The sequence below is a fragment of the Pogoniulus pusillus genome, chromosome 6 (assembly GCF_015220805.1).
Source record: "Pogoniulus pusillus isolate bPogPus1 chromosome 6, bPogPus1.pri, whole genome shotgun sequence".
Taxonomy (NCBI): Eukaryota; Metazoa; Chordata; class Aves; order Piciformes; family Lybiidae; genus Pogoniulus; species Pogoniulus pusillus.
In genome coordinates this window covers 25,340,736-25,358,865 of record NC_087269.1, presented here as the reverse complement: position 1 = coordinate 25,358,865, position 18,130 = coordinate 25,340,736, and the positions used below count along the sequence as shown (strand labels likewise).

The following is an 18,130-nucleotide window of genomic DNA, read 5'->3' as shown; positions in this document are numbered from 1 at the left end:
TCCAACCCCTACCATTCTGTGATTATGTGACCTTAAAAATAATCCAGTTCCAACCCCCTGCCATGGGCAGGGACATCTTCCACTAGCCCAGGTTGCTCATCCAAACCTGGCCTTGTACACCTCCAGGGAGGAGGCAGCCACAACCTCCGTGCACTGTTCCAGTGTCTCCCCATTGAGTGTCTTAAAAGCATTTGAGTTTTTTTTCCTAGCCTTTTAAAGGAGAGACTTCTGTTGTAAAATTGATTCTGTCCAGTTTTCATACTCTAAAAAAGAAGAAGCTAAAACCCTAGAGATTGAAATTAAAGTTTCACTGATGACTTCAGAGTCCTTTGTGATTTCCTAACCAAGCAGCATTGACGTGGTTGAATTAATCATCTGTTTGCATTTGCCTTGGTGTAAATTGCTTAAGCATCTCCAAGCTTGGATTTTGCTGTGGAGTCATCCAAACAAAATGTTCAAATGTAATCCTGGATGTGGCTTGTGGGAGATGCAGCATCCTGGAAGTTAAATCTAAACTATGAGGAACAGATTTCATAGTCATAGGATCACAGAATGGTTTAGGTTGGAAGGGACCTCAAAGCTCATCCAGTTCAAGTATCATCAATGTGATTCTATGAATCATCTGTTAGCATCTGACACATCTTCCACTAGCCTGGGTTGCTCAAGGCCTCATCCAAACCTGGCCTTGAACACCTACAGGGAGGGGACATCAGTGACCTCCTTGCACAACCTGTTCCAAGTGTCTCACCACCCTCACTGCCAAAGAACTTCATCACAAATACACTGCTGAATGTTTGTATGTTTAGCTTCAGTTGCTGACATCATACTGTGCTCTGTGGCTTGAAGTAAAATAACCTCACCCCTCCCATCAAAGCAAGCACCCCAGTCCTGGTGCTAATGATGCCATACAGCTCAGTGAGTAGCAGTGGGAGGAGGAAATAATCCAACTGCCATGGGTCAAACACACACAGAGAGAGAAGAAAACTGGCACTGAGTACATAATGTTAGAGACACATTGAGTTCAGAGACAAATAGGCCAATGAAGTATTGGTTAAACACTTCTCTCATCATCAGACCAGTTACAGCTGTGAGTAAGGCAAAGGCTATGGATTGCTTCTCCCAGCTCCCTAACTTGCAGCAATTTTGCCAGCAGCAGCAACTGCTCTCTTAAAGAGATCCATTGAATGTAAAAGCTTTCTACAACAGGGCAATGTGTTGTCTTCACAGAATCCCAGCATGGTGGGAGCTGGAAGAGTTGATCCAGTCCAACCCTCCTTCTAAAGCAGGAGCACCCACAGCAGCTTGCCCAGGATCACAACGGCCAGGCAGGTTTGGAACCTCTCCAGAGAAGGAGGCTCCACAACCTCACTGGGCAGCCTGCTCCAGGCCTCCAGCACCCTCACACCAGTTTCTCTTCCTGTTCAGAAGAAACCTCCTGAGTCCCAGTTTGTGCCCATTGCCCCTGGTCACGTTGCTGGGCACTACTGAAAAGAGTTTGGCCCCATCCTTTTGAATCCTACCCTTTAGCTCTTTCTGACCATTGATCAGATCTCAAGCTGCTCCTCTCCAGGCTCAACAGCCCCAGGTCTCTCAGCCTTTCCTCTTGTCAGAGATGCTCCAGGCCCCTCAGCATCTCCAGAGCCTCCAATGGATTCTCTTCAGTATTTCCCAGTCTCTCTTAAACTGGGGAGCCCAGAACTGGACCCTGTACTACAGATGTAGCCTGACTAGGGCAGAGCAGAGGGAGAGAAGGACACCCTTTTGCCTGCTGGCCACACTCCTATTCGTGCCCCTGTTGGCTTTCTTGGCCACCAGGGCACATTCCTGGCTCATCTTGAGCTTGTCCACCAGTTCTGCCAGGTCCTTCTCCACAGGAACTGGACCTGGACTCCACATCAGATTAAGCCCTTGTCTGGGGTGCTGTGGGTTACTCCTCCCCATGTGTAAGACTCTACCCTTGCTCTTGTTGAAGTACATGAGATTCCCAACCCAGGTCTTGCTCTAGACTTTTACATTAGTAGTAGTAGCTTAAAAAGCAGCTTGAGCTCAGAAGGAGGCTATGAATCATTATCAAAAAGGTAATTTTAATTGATGTCTTTAGACCACTGTCCTCTAGAAGCTGGTACACATACAAGACCAGAGTGTCATTTATTCAAATGACACTTTTTAATCAGGGCTTTATTCATTGCATCTTCAAGACCACCAGTACAGGCTGGGAGGTGACTGCTGGAGAGCAGCCCTGTGGAGAGGGACCTGGGGATCCTGGTGGCTAACAAGTTACCCATGGCACAGCAATGTGCCCTTGTGGCCAAGAAGGCCAATGGGATCCTGGGCTGTATTAGGCAGAGTGTGTCCAGCAGATCAAGGGAGGTTGTTCTCCCCCTCTACTCTGCCCTGCTGAGACCTCATCTTGAATAGTGTGTTCAGTTTGGGGCTCCCCAGTTCGAGAGGGACAAGGATCTGCTGGAGAGGGTTCAGCGGAGGGCTGTGAGGATGATGAGGGTGCTGGAGGACATGGCTTTTGGGGAGACGCTGAGGAACCTGGGACTGCTTAGTCTGGAGAAAAGAAGACTTAGAAGGGATTTGATAAATGTTTATAAGTATCTGAGGGCTGGGGGTCAGGAGTGAGGGGATAGACTCTGCTCACTGCTCTCTGGGATAGGACAAGGAGCAATGGATGGAAGCTGCAGCACAAGAGGTTCCAGCTCAACACAAGGGGGAACTTCTTTAGTGTAAGGCTCACAGAGCACTGGAAGAGGCTTCCCAGAGAGGTTGTGAAGTCTCCTTCAGTGGAGACTTTCTAGGCCTGTCTGGATGTGTTCCTCTGTGCTCTGTGTTAGATAGGATTGTCCTGCTCTGGCAGGGGAGTTGGACTGGATGCTCTTCTTGGGTCTCTTCCAACCTCTAGCATCCTGTGAGCCTGTGATGTTGCCAGTGGCTCAGCAGGGAGCATGGAAGAGTGTTACATACCATTTGTCTGCAAATGAAAGTGGAGGCTGATTATCCTGTCCCCAGTCTGCAGGGCAGTTTCACACCACCATCTTTCTAATTCTGCTCCTTCCCTCCAGAGATGCACACAGCACCCGCAAGATCTTTAGAGTCCAGGCTGATTTGCTGCTAGACCAAAGGGTGGTCAAAAGCCATGGTCACAGGATCACAGAAACATTCAGGTTGGAGAAGACCCTCAAGATCACTGAGTTTAACTGGAGTAGTGTTCATAGAAACATAGAATCAGTCAGGGTTGGAAAGGACCACAAGGAACATCCAGTCCCAACACCCCTGCCATGGGCTGCACACAGCCTCATCCAGCCTGGCCTTAAACACCTCCAGCCATGGGGCCTCAACCACCTCCCTGGGAAACCCAGTCCAGCCTCTCACCACTCTCATGCTCAACAACTTCCTTCCCACCTCCAGGCTGAATCTCCCCACCTCCAACTTTGCTCAATTCCCCTCACTCTTGTCACTCCTTGATATCCTGAAAAGTCCCTCCCCAGCTTTTCTGTAGCCCCCTTCAGATCCTGGAAGGCCACAAGGACACCACCTGGGAGCCTCCTCTTCTGCAGACTGCACAGCCCCAACTCTTTCAGTCTGTCCTCAAAGCAGAGCTGCTCCAGCCCTCTGATCAACCCAGTGGCCCTTCTCTGGACATGTTTCAGCACATACACATCATTCTTGTAATGGGGGCTCCAGAATTGGATGCAGTACTCCAGGTGAGAGTTTGGAGGATCGCCCAGGGGGGTTAGGAAGCAGAGGGATTAGTTACACAGACAGCAGGGTAGGAAGAGAAGGGAAGCAGCCAATGTCAAAGAGCAGCTGTGTTATCTATGTTTGTGTTCTTGTTTATATCCATCTCAGCAAGCCTATGAGTGCAGCAAACATCACCATTGGTTTCTTTTCACAGCCTATAGTCTCATTCTTCTTACCCAAATATGCCAGCTAGGCTCAAACTACCACACCCATTTCCAGGATGAAAGATCTTTGCTTTTTGAATATGTTCATGAAAAGCAGCTGCAATGCTCATTACTACTGGTAGATGGATTTGGAGCTTTGAGATTTGCCTTTCATTTTGTTATGTTTCAGTGAGTTATCCTGTTTTGCCCATTGGTCTTTTCATGTAACTGCTGATTTTCCAAGAGGTCAGACTCTGGAACAACTAGCCCAAGGAGATTGTGGCTGCCCCCTCCCTGGAGGTGTTTAAGGTCACCCTGAATGAGGTCTTGAGCAATCTGGTCTAGTGGGAGGTGCCCCTGCCTCTGGCAGGGGAGTTGGAATGAGATCCTGGTCACCAAACTGGAATAACACAGCCTGGATGGGTGGAGCACTGCTGGATAAGGAATTGTCTGGATGGTGGCATGCAGAGAGTGGTGAGCAAGGGCACAATGTCCACCTGCAGACCAGTGACAAGTGACATCCCTCAGGGGTCAGTGCTGGCACCAGTGCTGTTCAACATCTTTGTCAGTGACATGGACAGAGGAATCAGTGCACCCTCAGCAAGTTTGAGGATGACACCAAGCTGTGTGGCACAGTCACCTTGCTAGAGGGCAGGGATCCATCCAGAGAGACCTGGACAGGCTGCAGAGGTGTGCCCAGGCCAACCACATGACATTCAACAAGGCCAAGTGTAAGGTCCTGCACCTGGGTGGGCACAATCCCAAGCACAGCTCCAGGCTGGGTGGGGAATGGCAGAGAGCAGCCCTGAGGAACAGGCCCTGGGGGTCTGGGCTGATGAAAAGCTCAACATGAGCCTGCAGTGTGAGTGCAGCCCAGACAGCAGCCCTGTGCTGGGCTGCAGCAAGAGCAGTGTGGGCAGCAGGGCAAGGGAGGGGATTCTGCCCCTTTGCTCTGCTCTCCTCAGACCCCACCTGGAGTCTTGTGTGCAGCTCTGGAGCCCCCAGCACAACAAGGACATGGAACTGTTTGAGCCAATCCAGAGGAGGCCACCAAGATGCTCAGAGGGCTGCAGCAGCTCTGCTATGAGGACAGGCTGAGAGAGTTTGGGTTCTGCAGTCTGGAGAAGAGAAGGATTCATGGAGACCTTATAGTGGCCTTCCCAGTGTCTGAAGGGGGCTACAGGAAGGCTGGGGAGGGACTATTGACAAGGTCTTGTAATGACAGGCTGAGGAGTAATGGGTTTGAACTGAAAGAGAGGAGATTTAGACTAGAGCAGGGCTCAAGCTTTTTAAACAGGGGGCTGGTCATGGTCCCTCAGACACCGTCCGGGGCCGCACTATAGTTTGGTTCCAGCCCAGCAGTGTCAGGGCTGGACTATAGTTTGGTTGCAGCTCAGTAGTGTCCAGGGCTGGACTATAGTTTGGTTGCAGCCCAGTAGTGTCAGGGCTGGACTATAGTTTGGTTCCAGCCCAGTCCCTGCGGGTGCTGGGGGCTGCAGAGGTCTGTGAGTGGATCCAGTGGCAGGAAGTGGCTGCTTTTTTTGCCCCCCAGGCCCCAGCGAGGGGGGTTAGGGGGTTTTCTATAAACACCAGCTGGTCAGATTGAGGAGCCTGGGGGGCCGTATCCAGCCTGCAGGCTGTTGTTTGAGACCCCTGGACTAGATGTTAGCAGGAAGTTCTTTGCAGTGAGGGTGGTGAGACACTGGCACAGGTTGCCCAGGGAGGCTGTGGCTGCTTCCTCCCTAGAGGTGTTCAAGGCCAGGCTGGATGAGGCCTTGAGTGACCTGTTCTAGTGGGAGGTGTCCCTGCCTATGGTGGGAGGTTGGAACTGGCTGAGCTTTGAAGTCTCTTCCAACCTAAACCATTCTATGATTCTATTATTTTTGAAGGTCCCTTCCAACCAAACTCACTTTCTCTTTGCCCTCTGAATTAGAACCAGGCATCCTCTAGCCTCATTCACAGTATCTACTGTGATGGTTTGGGTGTTCTCCACCCCCCCGCACTTTAGAAACTACCCAGACTAGACTCAGCCAGCTCTGGAATTGTGAATGAAGCTATTTATTTACAGCTAGCACAATATACAAGCAGCTATTTACAGTATATACAGTTATATACAGAAATATACAAGGTAAAAGGTAATACAGAAACACAACTCCCCTCCCAGAAACCGGAGTCCCCAGGAGGGGCTCTCACCCACCCCTGCACCTTCCCCCTGCCCCTCTCAACCTTACCCCAGTCCTAAAGAAGAATAGAGGTTTGGTCAAGAGGTTAAGAAGCAAAGTGGGTTAGGCCAAATGGAAGGTGAGTTTAGGGAGTAAGATGTTGCTCAGTCAGCAGCCCAAGCAAGAGTGAGAGAAAACGGCGAGAGTGTTATCTAATGTTTTCATTTCTTCTTCCCAAACTCCTCAGCGAGACTTCTGAGGGAAGCAGACATCACCATTGTTTTCCTTTCACAGCCTGTGATCTAGTTCTTCTCACCAAAACATTCTAGCCTGCTTCAAACTAGCACACTACTCCGTAAAAATAACCCTGAAATCCACACAGTCTATGGGGAAATCACAAGTGGGAATTAGTTGACTTTTCACTCCCATGGTGTGTTGTTAGCCCTTGCTTTTGTAACATTTTCTTTTACTCTATCTACCTCTCCAGTGGTTTTTAGAATCATAGAACTGTTTTGGTAGGAAAAAAACCCTTTAAGATTGTTGGGTCCAACCATTCTCTAACTCTCCAAGGCTGGTGCTAACTCGTGTCCCTCAGCACCACATCTCTGTGTCTTTCAAACACCTCTTGGGATGAGGATTCAACCTCCTCCCTGGGAAACCTGTTTCAGTGTTTTAGATCCTTTCAGTGAAGAAGTTTGTTCTAGTGCCTAACCAAAATCTCCCCTGGTGCAACTTAGAATCATAGAGTCATAGAATCAGTCAGGGTTGGAATGGACTACAAGGATCAGCCAGTTCCAACCCCACTGCCATGCCCAGGGACACCCTACCCTAGAGCAGGCTGCACACAGCCTCAGCCAGCCTGGCCTTAAACACCTCCAGCCATGGGGCCTCAACCACCTCTCTCATGCTGAACAATTTCCTCCTCACCTCCAGGCTGAACCTCCCCACCTCCAGCTTCACTCCAACTTGAGGCTGTTCTCATCCTATCACTTGTTACTAGGAGGAAGAGACTAAACCTCACCTTGTTCCAGTTTCCTTTCAGGGAGTTCTGGAGATTGACACAGGTCTCCCCTCAGCTTCCTCTTCTCTAGGCTAAACAATCCAAGTTCCCTCAGCCACTCCTCACCATCCCTGTTCTCCAGACCAGCTTCATTGCCCTTCTCTGGACATGCTGCAGCACCTCGATGTCCTTCTTCAAGTGAGGGGCTGCAAGCTGAACCCAGTGCTCAAGGTGTGGCCCCACCACTGATGCAAGTACGTTAAAATGAGGGACTAGCAGTGGTCCTCTTTCCAGGAAAGAAGATGAAAGTGTTTGTTCTGGATCCCTCCTTGGTTTATAAAGGTATTTTTGAACTGAAAATATTTGCAGAAGAGAAAGGTGGCCAAAATAAATGACAGTGACTCAATGTCTCTGTAAGTGGTTGACCTCTGTTTGATAGAAGTGACCCTGGTATGAAGCCAGCAGACAGGCTTGAGGATTGTAATAGAAGCCAGTGGAGACTGAAATGCAGTTACAACCAAGAGGGAACTTGATTCTTGCTTGATGAAATTTTCACTTCAGACCTTTTCTGTGGTTTGTGCCCCTTTTCTCATAGGCTTCATAATGTAACTTCATCCTTCATCATTGCTTCAATAACTTAGCATGGAGAACAGCAAAATAAAACCAGGTTGTTTTGTGCTGCAGGTTTGTACCCTGATGACACAGTCACAGGAATTATCTTCTCTTAACCCTTCAAAAGTCTTCTAGCTTCTCTTCTCCAGTCAACAGCCTCAGGGCTCTCTGCTTTTCCTCCTCACTGAGATGCTCCAGTCCACACAGCATGTCCATAGCCTATTCTGGGCTCTCTCTTCTAGTTGCCTGTCTCCCTTGAACTGGGAAAACCAAACCCAGAACTGAACCTTGTACTCCAGCTTGCATCCTGATCTAAAGCAATTGAGAGGACAAATGTTTACAGGTCCTGGGTATGGCTGTGTGTTACATACAGACATAACACTGGGATTCCTTTTCTGCCCAGACACTTTACATAGAATCATAGAATCATCCAGGTTGGAAGAGACCTCCAAGATTATCCAGTTCAACCTAGCACCCAGCCCTGTCCAATCAACCAGACCATGGCACTAAGTGCCCCAGTCTGGCTTGGCTTCAACACCTCCAGCCACAGCAACTCCACCACCTCCCTGGGCAGCCCATTCCAATGCCAATCACTCTCTCTGACAACAACTTCCTCCTCACATCCAGCCTAGACCTGCCCTGCCACAGCTTGAGACTGTGTCCCCTTCTTCTGTTGCTGCTTGCCTAGCAGAAGAGCCCAACCCCACCTGGCTACAGCCTCCCTTCAGGGAGCTGTAGAGGACAATGAGGTCTGCTCTGAGCCTCCTCTTCTGCAGGCTGCACCCCCCCAGCTCCCTCAGCCTCTCCTCACAGGGCTGTGCTCCAGGCCTGCAGCAAAAGAGGTTCAGTCTCAACACAAGGGGGAACTTCTTGACTGTAAGGGTCACAGAGCACTGGCACAGGCTGCCCAGAGAGGCTGTGGAGTCTCCTTCTCCGGAGCCTTTGAAGGCCTGTCTGGATGTGTTCCTGTGTGCTCTGTGTTAGATAGTATGGTCCTGCTCTGGCAGGGGGGTTGGACTGGATGATCTCTTTGGGTCCCTTCCAACCCCTAACATCGTGTGAGCCTGTGAACCTCCCTGCCAGATCCAGGTTCACCTAGAGTAGGTCACACAAGAGCATGTCCATGTAGGTTTTGAATGTCTTCAGGGAAGGAGAGGTAGTATTTGCTAATTTTAAGGAACTGATGGGACAAGGAAGCAGTTAGTTTAAAAACTCACCTGCTGCACACCATCATGAAATCATTTCCACCTCACATACTGGCTTCAGTTTTGGGCCCTTCACTCTAAGTAGAGCATTGAGGTCCTGGAGCATATCCAGAGAAAGGCAATGAAGCCAGTGAAGAGTCTAGAGACCCTTCTGAAAGAGCAGCTGAGGCAACTGGGATTGTTTAGTCTGAAGAAGAAGAGGCTAAGGGGAGAGCTCATTGCTCTTCACAGCTCTCTGAAAGGAGGCTGCAGTGAGGTGGCAGTCAGTCTCTCTTTTCTAGTATCAGGTGATAAAATAAGAGGAAATGACCTCAAGTTGCACCAGAGATTAGGAAAAATTCCTTCACTGCAGGAGTGGTCAGGCAGTGGAACAGGCTGCCCAGGAAGGTGGTGGAGTCACCACCCCTGGAGGTATTCAAGAAATGTGTGGACATGGCACTTTGGGATATGTTGATGGTTGGACCTTAGAGGTGTTTTCCAACCTTAATGACTGTGTGAAACAGCACAGCCCCAGGACTGCCTCACTGGTGCCAGCACTACTTCCTAACTGTGCAGTGGTCAGCAGTGGGGGAATGCCAGGGTAGCTCCCTGTCTGTCTCTGCCAGGAATTCCACTCAACCCTGTGCTTTTTAATTAAATAGGATTCAATTCCTCCAAAAATAAGTGTACTTAATCAGTGAGGGTGCAGAAGGTCTCTGGGAGAAGGCAGAGCCTTATTACTGTTTACAGTTCGTGAGCATGTTGCTGTGTTTGTTTGATGTCTTATTATCAAGAGGAATTTGACAGTGGAGGTTTCTCAGAATTAAACTGTTCTTAGCTGCTCAGTTTGTGGCCAGCTTGAAAAGTCCATTTGTGTTTGTCTTCTTTTCTCCTTTTTTTCTTTTTTTGAGCAGTTTTATGCCAAAGCAGGAGAAAGAAATTGCTAGAAAAGCAAAACTGTCTGCAGCAGAGTTAAATGAAGTGTTTACATCAGTGACGATATCTTCTCTCTGGGATCTCATATTTTAAATGTCAAGATGCACAAAATTGGCTGGACCAGTACTCAGCTTTATTTAAAGGCCAGGATTAAAGGTTCCTTGCCTGCATATTGACTTTCTTTGCCTCTGCTTGTTTTCTTTCTCCTATTAGGCCGATGATAAAGACACTGGGAACTACAGCGCCATGCAGTACAGGCTGATCATTCCTCCTATCAAGGATGGTAAAGAAGGTTTTGTGATTGAAGCTTACACAGGGCTAATAAAAACTGCTATGATGTTTAAAAACATGAGAAGGTCCTACTTCAAGTTTCAGGTCATTGCAACGGACGACTATGGCAAAGGACTGAGCAGCAAAGCAGAAGTGCTGGTAAGTATCAGCCAATGTAATGTAATGGAAGGGTAGTGATGGATGCCAGAAGGGATTTTTTACACATGAGTATTGATTTTGATATTCAGGACTTTCTCATCACCCCCTCAGTAATTTTTAATAATGTTCAGGTTCTTTGCAATAGTCACATTATATAAAGGAATAACTGGATCTAGAACAAATAACTAAAAAAAATACAACATTAAACTCAACTGAACTGGAAGTGAAGGTTCTTGCGGTCACTGGGCTGCTTGCCCACTAGAAGGACTCAGGAGGCTCCTTCCTCTTTAAGACAGAAGGGTTGGATTCAACTGGACTCAATTAGAGAGCTTGCTAAGGATTTGCTAAAGAGGCTTTGGAGCATTTGCTCACAAAATTAGCTCTTGGGGCTAGCTACAGCTTCAGACAGCACCCAAACGCTTGCAGGGGGTTCTGTCCACGCTTTATCAGCCATTGAGGCTTCTGATCTTCCCAGACTCATAGCAGGGCTGCTGGGAGGAATGAGACAATCTCTGACTTGGTCCTGGATCCTCTTAGCTCCAGACTCAGCAGGGAGACTTGCAGAGGGGCAGGTAGGATGTCTTGCAGATCATAGAATCATAGAATAGAATCATAGAATCATAGAATCAACCAGGTTGGAAGAGACCTCCAAGATCATCCAGTCCAACCTAGCACCCAGCCCTATCCAGTCAACTAGACCATGGCACTAAGTGCCTCATCCAGTCCTTTCTTGAAGACCTCCAGGGACGGTGCCTCCACCACCTCCCTGGGCAGCCCATTCCAATGCCAATCACTCTCTCTGTGAAGAACTTCTTCCTAATATCCAGCCTATACCTACCCTGGCACAAGTTGAGACTGTGTCCCCTTGTTCTATTGCTGGTTACCTGGGAGAAGAGGGCACCCCCCACCTGGCTACAATCCCCTTCAGGTAGTTGTAGACAGTAATAAGATCACCCCTGAGCCTCCTCTCTCCAGGCTAAACAGGCCCAGCTCCCTCAACCTCTCCTCATAGGATTTGTGCTCCAGGCCCCTCACCAACTTTGTTGCCCTTCTCTGGACATGTTCCAGCACCTCAACATCTTTCTTGAATTGAGGGGCCCATCATTCTCTTTGAGACAATCTCTGACTTGGTCCTGGATCCTCTTAGCTCCAGACTCAGCAGGGAGACTTGCAGAGGGGCAAGTAGGATGTCTTGCAGATCATAGAATCATAGAATAGAATCATAGAATCATAGAATCATAGAATCAACCAGGTGGAAGAGACCTCCAAGATCATCCAGCCCTAGCCAATCAACTAGACCATGGCACTAAGATCACATTCTGTGATTCTGTGCTCCACAACCTCCCTGTACAACCCGTGCCAGTGTCTCACCACTCTCACTGGAAAGAACTCTTTTCTAACATCCATTTTAAATCTCCCCTCTGACAATTTAAACCTATTACTCCTCACCCTGTCATTACAAGACCTTGTAAATAGTCCCTCCCCAGCCTTCCTGTAGGCCCCCTTCAGATACTGGAAGGCTACTACAAGGTCTCCTCAAAGCCTCAAAATCTCAGATTTAGTCGTGCAATTCCAATTCCAGATAAATCTTTGCCTGCTATTTGTTGCTTTTGGCTGCCAAGCAAAACAAGATTCCCCAGCAATCTTATTCAGGAGTAAAATGAGGAACCCTTGCATTAAGGCAATGCTGTGAGGACAGGGAAGTAATTGCTCCTTTCTTTTTCATGTGGGAGGACGTGGCACCAATTGTGTTTCACCCTTTTGTTTCCAGGTCTCTGTGGTCAATCAGCTGGATATGCAAGTCATCGTCTCAAATGTGCCTCCCACCCTCGTGGAGCAAAACAAAGATCAGCTCATAGGGTAATATGTTTATTTCCTCTACAAATGTGGAGTCATTCACTGTGTGTGTGTTCAGATTCAGCATGAGTACTCCCTTTATGCCGTGACCATGCAATCATTAAGGTTGGAAAAGACCTCTAAAATCAGCAGGTTCAACCTTCTACCCAGCACTTCCGTGACTCAGCATGAGTGCTGCCTTTATGCCATGATCATACAATCATTAAGGTTGGAAAGGACCTCTAAGACCATCAAGTCCAGCCTTCTACCCAGCACTTCCATGACTCAGCATGGGTTCTCCCTTTATGCTGTGACCATACAATCATTAAGGTTGGAAAAGACCTCTAAGATCAGCAGGTCCATCCTTCTACCCAACACTTCCATGACCACTGGACCCTGCCCTCAAGTGCCATGTCTACACATTGCTTGAATACTTTCAGGGGTGGTGACTGCACCACCTCCCTGGGCAGCCTGTTCCAGTGCCTGACCACTCTTGCAGCAAAGAGACCTTTCCTAATATCCAACCTAAACTTCCCCTGGTGCAGCATGAGGACATTGCCTCTTGTCCTGTGGTTAGTTACTTGGGAGAAGAGGCCAATACTGGCCTCACTCCAATCTGCTTTCAGATATCTGTAGAGAGCAATAAGGTCTCCTCTCAGCCTCCTCCTTTTCAGGCTAAAGGCTGCCAAAGCCCCTGAAAATGAAAGTGGTTGGATGGGCAGCAGAAGTGGCTGAGGGCCAGCACTGTCCATCCCCAGTCAACATTCTGCCCTTCCTTTGGAGAAGGCAGAGAAGCAGCACTTCTTTGCTTGTGCATGTGCCCACTTTGCAGGCTGAAACTTGGTTCATAGCTGCCCCTACTGCAGACCAGAGCAGAACCTTGCAACACTGAGCAGTGAAAACTGCCAAAATCCAGTGTGTAAAATAAAGCACATCTCTGAAAGGCTGAGGTGGTGTGTCTCAGGGAGCCCTACTGCTTTGCTCTGCTGTTATTTGGGTGATGGAGCTCTAAGAGCGAGTTGAATTTAGTACATTTACACTGATGCAATTTACACTGGCTGCCATTCTTCAGGCAGAGCAGCTGTGACTCATTGTGATGCAGGGACAGGTAATGGGAAACATGAATACTTTGCAGTAAAAATGAAGAATTTTATCATGCACAGTTTCCTACAGCATCCTCCTGACTGCTTGTGGCTTGGACAGGCACAGGCCACGTTGGGTAAAGAACTGGCTGGGTGGCTGCTCACAGAGAGTTGTGGTCAATGGAGTTAAACTCAGTTGGAAGCCAGTCACGAGTGATGATCCCCAGGGCTCAGTACTGCAAATGGTTCCTGCTAATATCTCTATCAGTTTGCAGGATCAGATGATTGAGTGCACCCTCAATGAGTTTGCAGGGTAGGAAGGCACTGCAGAGGGGTTTGGACAGGCTGGAGCCATGGGCTGAGGCCAATTGCATGAGGTTTAACAAGGCCAAGTGCCACGTCATGCATTTTGACCACAATAACCCTCAGCAGCCCTACAGGCTGGGGGAGGAATGGCTGGAGAGCTGCCTGGCAGAAAGGGACCTGGGGCTGTTGTTGGCCAGCAGCTGAACATGAGCCAGCAGTGTGCCCAGGTGGCCAAGAGCATCCTGGCCTGGATCAGAAATGGTGTGAGCAGCAGGAGTAGGGAGGTGCTCATGCCCCTGTACTCAGCACTCCTGAGACCACACCTTGAGTACTGTGTCCAGTTTTGGTCACCACAGTACAGGAGGGACACTGAGGTGCTGGAGCAGTGCAGAGAAGGGCAACGAGGCTGGGGAGAGGTCTGGCAAACATGGCCTGTGAGGAGTGGCTGAGGGAGCTGGGGGTGTTTAGTGTGGAGAAGAGGAGGCTGAGAGGGGACCTTACTGCCCTCTACAGCTACCTAAAAGGAGGTTGTAGTGAGGCTGGAGCTGGTCTCTTCTCCCCACTTACTCATGGTAGGACAAGAGGAAATGGCCTCAAGTGGCATCAGGGGAGGCTTAGGTTGGCTGTTGGGAGGAAGTTGTTTCCTGAGCGGGAGGTCAGGCACTGGAACAGGCTGCCCAGGGAGGTGGTGGAGTTGCCATGCCTGGAGGTGTTTGAAAGGAGAGTGGATGTGGTGCTTGAGGCTATGGTGTAGTGATGAAGGCTGCTGGGATGAAGGTTGGACTGGCTGATGCTGATGGTCCTTTCCAAGTATAGTGATTGATAGTGATGAGATGTTGTGCTGAGGGGTTTGGGTTAGTCAAGGACTTGTCAGAGTGAAACTAATGATTGGACTCGAGGGGCTTGAAGGTCTTTGCTAAGAGATTCTGTGGTTCTGTGATTCTGTGACACTAAACTGGGTGGCATTGTTGATCTGCTTGAGGGTAGGAAGGCTGTGAAGAGGGATATGACCAGGTTGGATCACTGAGGTGAGGTCAACTGTGTGAGGTTCAACAAAGCATAGGGCTGGGTCCTGCACTTGGGTCACAACAACCCAATGAATGCTCCAGGCTTGGGGCAGAGTGGCTGGAAACTGCCCAGGAGAAAAGGCCCTGAGAGTACTACTTGACAGCCACCTGAAGATGAGACAGCAGTGTGCTCAACGTGGCCAAGAAGGCCACCAGCATCCTGGCCTGGATCAGCAATGGTGTGGCCAGAAGGGATCATGCCCCTGTACTCAGGATTGGTGGGGCTGCACTTCAAATACAGGGTTCAGTTTTGAGCACCTCACTGCAAGAAGGACATTGAGGAGCTGGAGCATTTCCAGAGAAAAATAAGAAAGCTGATGAAGGGTCTGGAGAGCAGGTCTGGGGAACAGCAGCTGAGGGAGTTGGAGCTGGAGGAGTCTGGAGAACTGAAGAAATCTGTAGAAGAGGCTGAGGGCAGACCTCACTGATTTCTACAATTCCCTTAAAGGCTGCTGGAGTGAGGTGGGGTTGGTTTCTTCTCCTTAATATCAGGTGTAGAAGGAGAGGAAATGGCCTGAAATTGTGCCAGGGGAGGGTTAGGTTGGAGATTAGGAAGAAGTTCTTTGCTGCAAGTGTGGTCAGGGATTGGAAGAGGATGGCAAGGAGGTGGTGGAGTCCTCATCCCTGGAGGTGTTCAAGAAAGGTGTGGACATAGCACTTTAGGACATGGTTCAGTGGCCATGGAGATGTTAGGCTGATAGTTGGACTCAATGGTCTTATAGGTCTTTTCCAGCTGAAACAATTGTCTGATGCCAAGATTAACTCAGCACTGCTGGGTCGTCATTAAACCACATCCCTCAGTACCACATCTATGTGCCTTTGAAATCATAGAATCAACCAGGGGGTAAGAGACCTCCAAGCTCATCCAGACCAACCTAGCACCTGGCCCTGCCCAATCAACCAGACCATGGCACTAAGTGCCCCAGCCAGGTTTGCCTTCAACACCTCCAGGCACAGCCACTCCACCACCTCCCTGGGCAGCCCATTCCAATGCCAATCACTCTCTCTGACAACAACTTCCTCCTCATATCCAGCCTAGACCTGCCCTGGCACAGCTTGAGGCTGTGTCCCCTTATTCTGTTGCTGGGTGCCTGGCAGCAGAGCCCAACCCCACCTGGCTACAGCCTCCCTTCAGGGAGTTGTAGACAGCAATGAGCTCTGCCCTGAGCCTCCTCTTCTCCAGGCTAAACTACCCCATATCCTTCAGCCTCTCCTCCTAGGGCTGCATCCCTCCAGGGATGGAGACTCCACCACTGCAAAGATAGCATTTAGGCAGCAATTGCAGTCCTGGGCAAGGGGCATGCTAGAGGAGTGGGGAGTGTCTGAAATGATAGTGATTTTCCACAATAAAACAAACAGTGATTTGAACAACTTTGCCATGTCAAATTCTCCCTTGTAATTTCCACTGAGCGTGGATGCAAGGTATTCAGAAATACCAAATTCAGTTCCTCTAGGTGTAGAGTCCTGCATCTGGGGAGGAATAATAAACTGCACCAGTACAGGCTGGGAGGTGACTGCTGGAGAGCAGCCCTGTGGAGAGGGACCTGGGAGTGCTGGGGGAGACCACCCATGGCACAGCAGTGTGCCCCTTTGGCCAAGAAGGCCAATGGGATCCTGGGGTGTATTAGGCAGAGTGTGTCCAGCAGATCAAGGGAAGTTCTCCTGCCCCTCTACTCCGCCCTGCTGAGACCTCATCTTGAGTGCTGTGTTTGGGATCCTCAGTTTAAGAGGGACAGGGATCTGCTGGAGAGAGTCCAACAGAGGGCTGCAAGGATTGTGAGGGGACTGGAGCACTGCCTGATGAGGAGAGGCTGAGGGACCTGGGGCTGTTTAGTCTGGAGAAGAGAAGACTGAGAGGGGATTTAGTCAATGCTTATCAATATCTGAGGGCTGGAGGAAGGGGGGGGGGGGGGGGGGGGGAGGGGGTGGGGGCGAGGACAGGCTCTGCTCACTGCTCCCTGGGATAGGACAAGGAGCAATGTGTGTAAATTGCAGCACAGGAGGTTCCAGCTCAACACAAGGGGGAACTTCTTGACTGTAAGAGTCCCAGAATACTGGCACAGGCTGCCCAGAGAGGTTGTGGAGTCTCCTTCTGTGGAGCCTTTCAAGGCCTGTCTGGATGTGTTCCTGTGTGACCTGAGCTAGATTGTGTGGTGCTGCTCTGGCAGGGGGATCCATTCCAACCCCTAACATCCTGTGATCCACAAGGCACAGTCCTGTGAAGTCTGTCAGTTACTAATCCAGCTAAAGGAAGCACATACCACAGAAAAAAGGATTTAAAACACAACCATCTCCTTGGCTTGGGCATTTGGATCTGTTGAGACATGCAATGGGCATCTTTTCAGCTTGAGGCCATTCCCCCTTGTTCTGTCTCCAGTTACCTGTGAGAAGAGACCAGCAGCAGCCTGTCCAAAACACTTGATGTTTCTTGGCAGTGGGAGAAGTGAATGCCCATGTGAGGCTAGAGACACACAGAGTTATGCTTGGTAAATAGATGGGCATAGTCCAACTGGAGGAACAAATGAATTTAGCATTCAGCTGTAAGTTCCTCCAAACACGCCCCAGCTGCTGGAGTAACTGTGCTGCAGCCAATGGAGCAAGGCCATGGAGAAGGATTTTCTCTCCAACTGTGAAAACCTCTGTGGCTCCTCTGAGATCTCTTTTCCAGCTGGATGCAGTATTCTAGATGTGGCCTCACCAAGGTAGATTAGAGGGGCAGGATAACCTCCCTTAGAATCATAGAATCATAGAATCACAGAATCACAGAATCAGTCAGGGTTGGAAGGAACCACAAAGATCATCCCGTTCCAACCCCCCTGCCATGGGCAAGGACACCCTACCCTAAAGCAGGCTGCACACAGCCTCATCCAGCCTGACCTTAAACACCTCCAGCCATGGAGCCTCAACTACCTTCCTGGGCAACTCATTCCAGCCTCTCACCACTCTCATGGTGAAGAACTTCTTTCTCACATCCTGCCTGAACCTACCTCCAGCTTCGCTCCATTCCCCCTAGTCCTTCCAGTCCCTGATATCCTGAAAAGTCCTCTCCAGCTTTTTTGTAGCCCTCTTCAGATTCTGGAAGGCCACAAGAAGGTCACCTGGGAGCCTCCTCTTCTCCAGACTGCACAGCCCCAACTCTTTCAGTCTGTCCTCATAGCAGAGCTGCTCCAGCCCTCTCAGCATCCTCCTGGTCCTGCTCTGGACACTCTCCAGCATCTCCACATTCTTCTTGTAATAGACGCTCCAGAACTGGATGCAGTACTCCAGGTGGGGTCTCAGCAGAGCACAGTAGAGGGAGGGGGAGAATCACCTCCCTGGCCCTGCTGGCCACACTGCTCCTGCTGCAGCCCAGGCTCTGCTTGGCTCTCTGGGCTGCCACAGCACACTGCTGGCTCCTGTTCAGCTTCTCATCCACCAGCACCTACAAGTCCCTCTCCTAGGGTTGCTCTCCAGCCAGGCACTGCCCAGACTGCATTTGTGTTTGACATTGCCCCAACCCTGCTGCAGGACCTTGCCCTTGGTCTTGTTGAAGCTCCTGAGGTTGGCTTGTGCCCACCTCTGCAGCCTGTGCAGGTCCCTCTGGATGCCAGCTTGTCTGCTGCATCACACAGCTTGGTATCATCAGC

General features: G+C 49.8%; 1 protein-coding gene across 11 annotated transcripts in view; it reads left to right on the top strand.

Annotated features, from left to right (window-relative positions):
* Positions 1 to 18,130, top strand: part of PCDH15 (protocadherin related 15) — a 1,224,756-nt gene that overhangs the window by 1,161,122 nt on the left and 45,504 nt on the right. For all 11 annotated transcript variants that reach the window (XM_064145003.1, XM_064145009.1, XM_064145013.1 and 8 more), the window contains 2 exons: positions 9,998 to 10,213; positions 11,985 to 12,073. In XM_064145003.1, the coding sequence (XP_064001073.1) occupies positions 9,998 to 10,213; positions 11,985 to 12,073 (305 nt within the window). The remainder of the gene's footprint in view (positions 1 to 9,997; positions 10,214 to 11,984; positions 12,074 to 18,130) is intronic.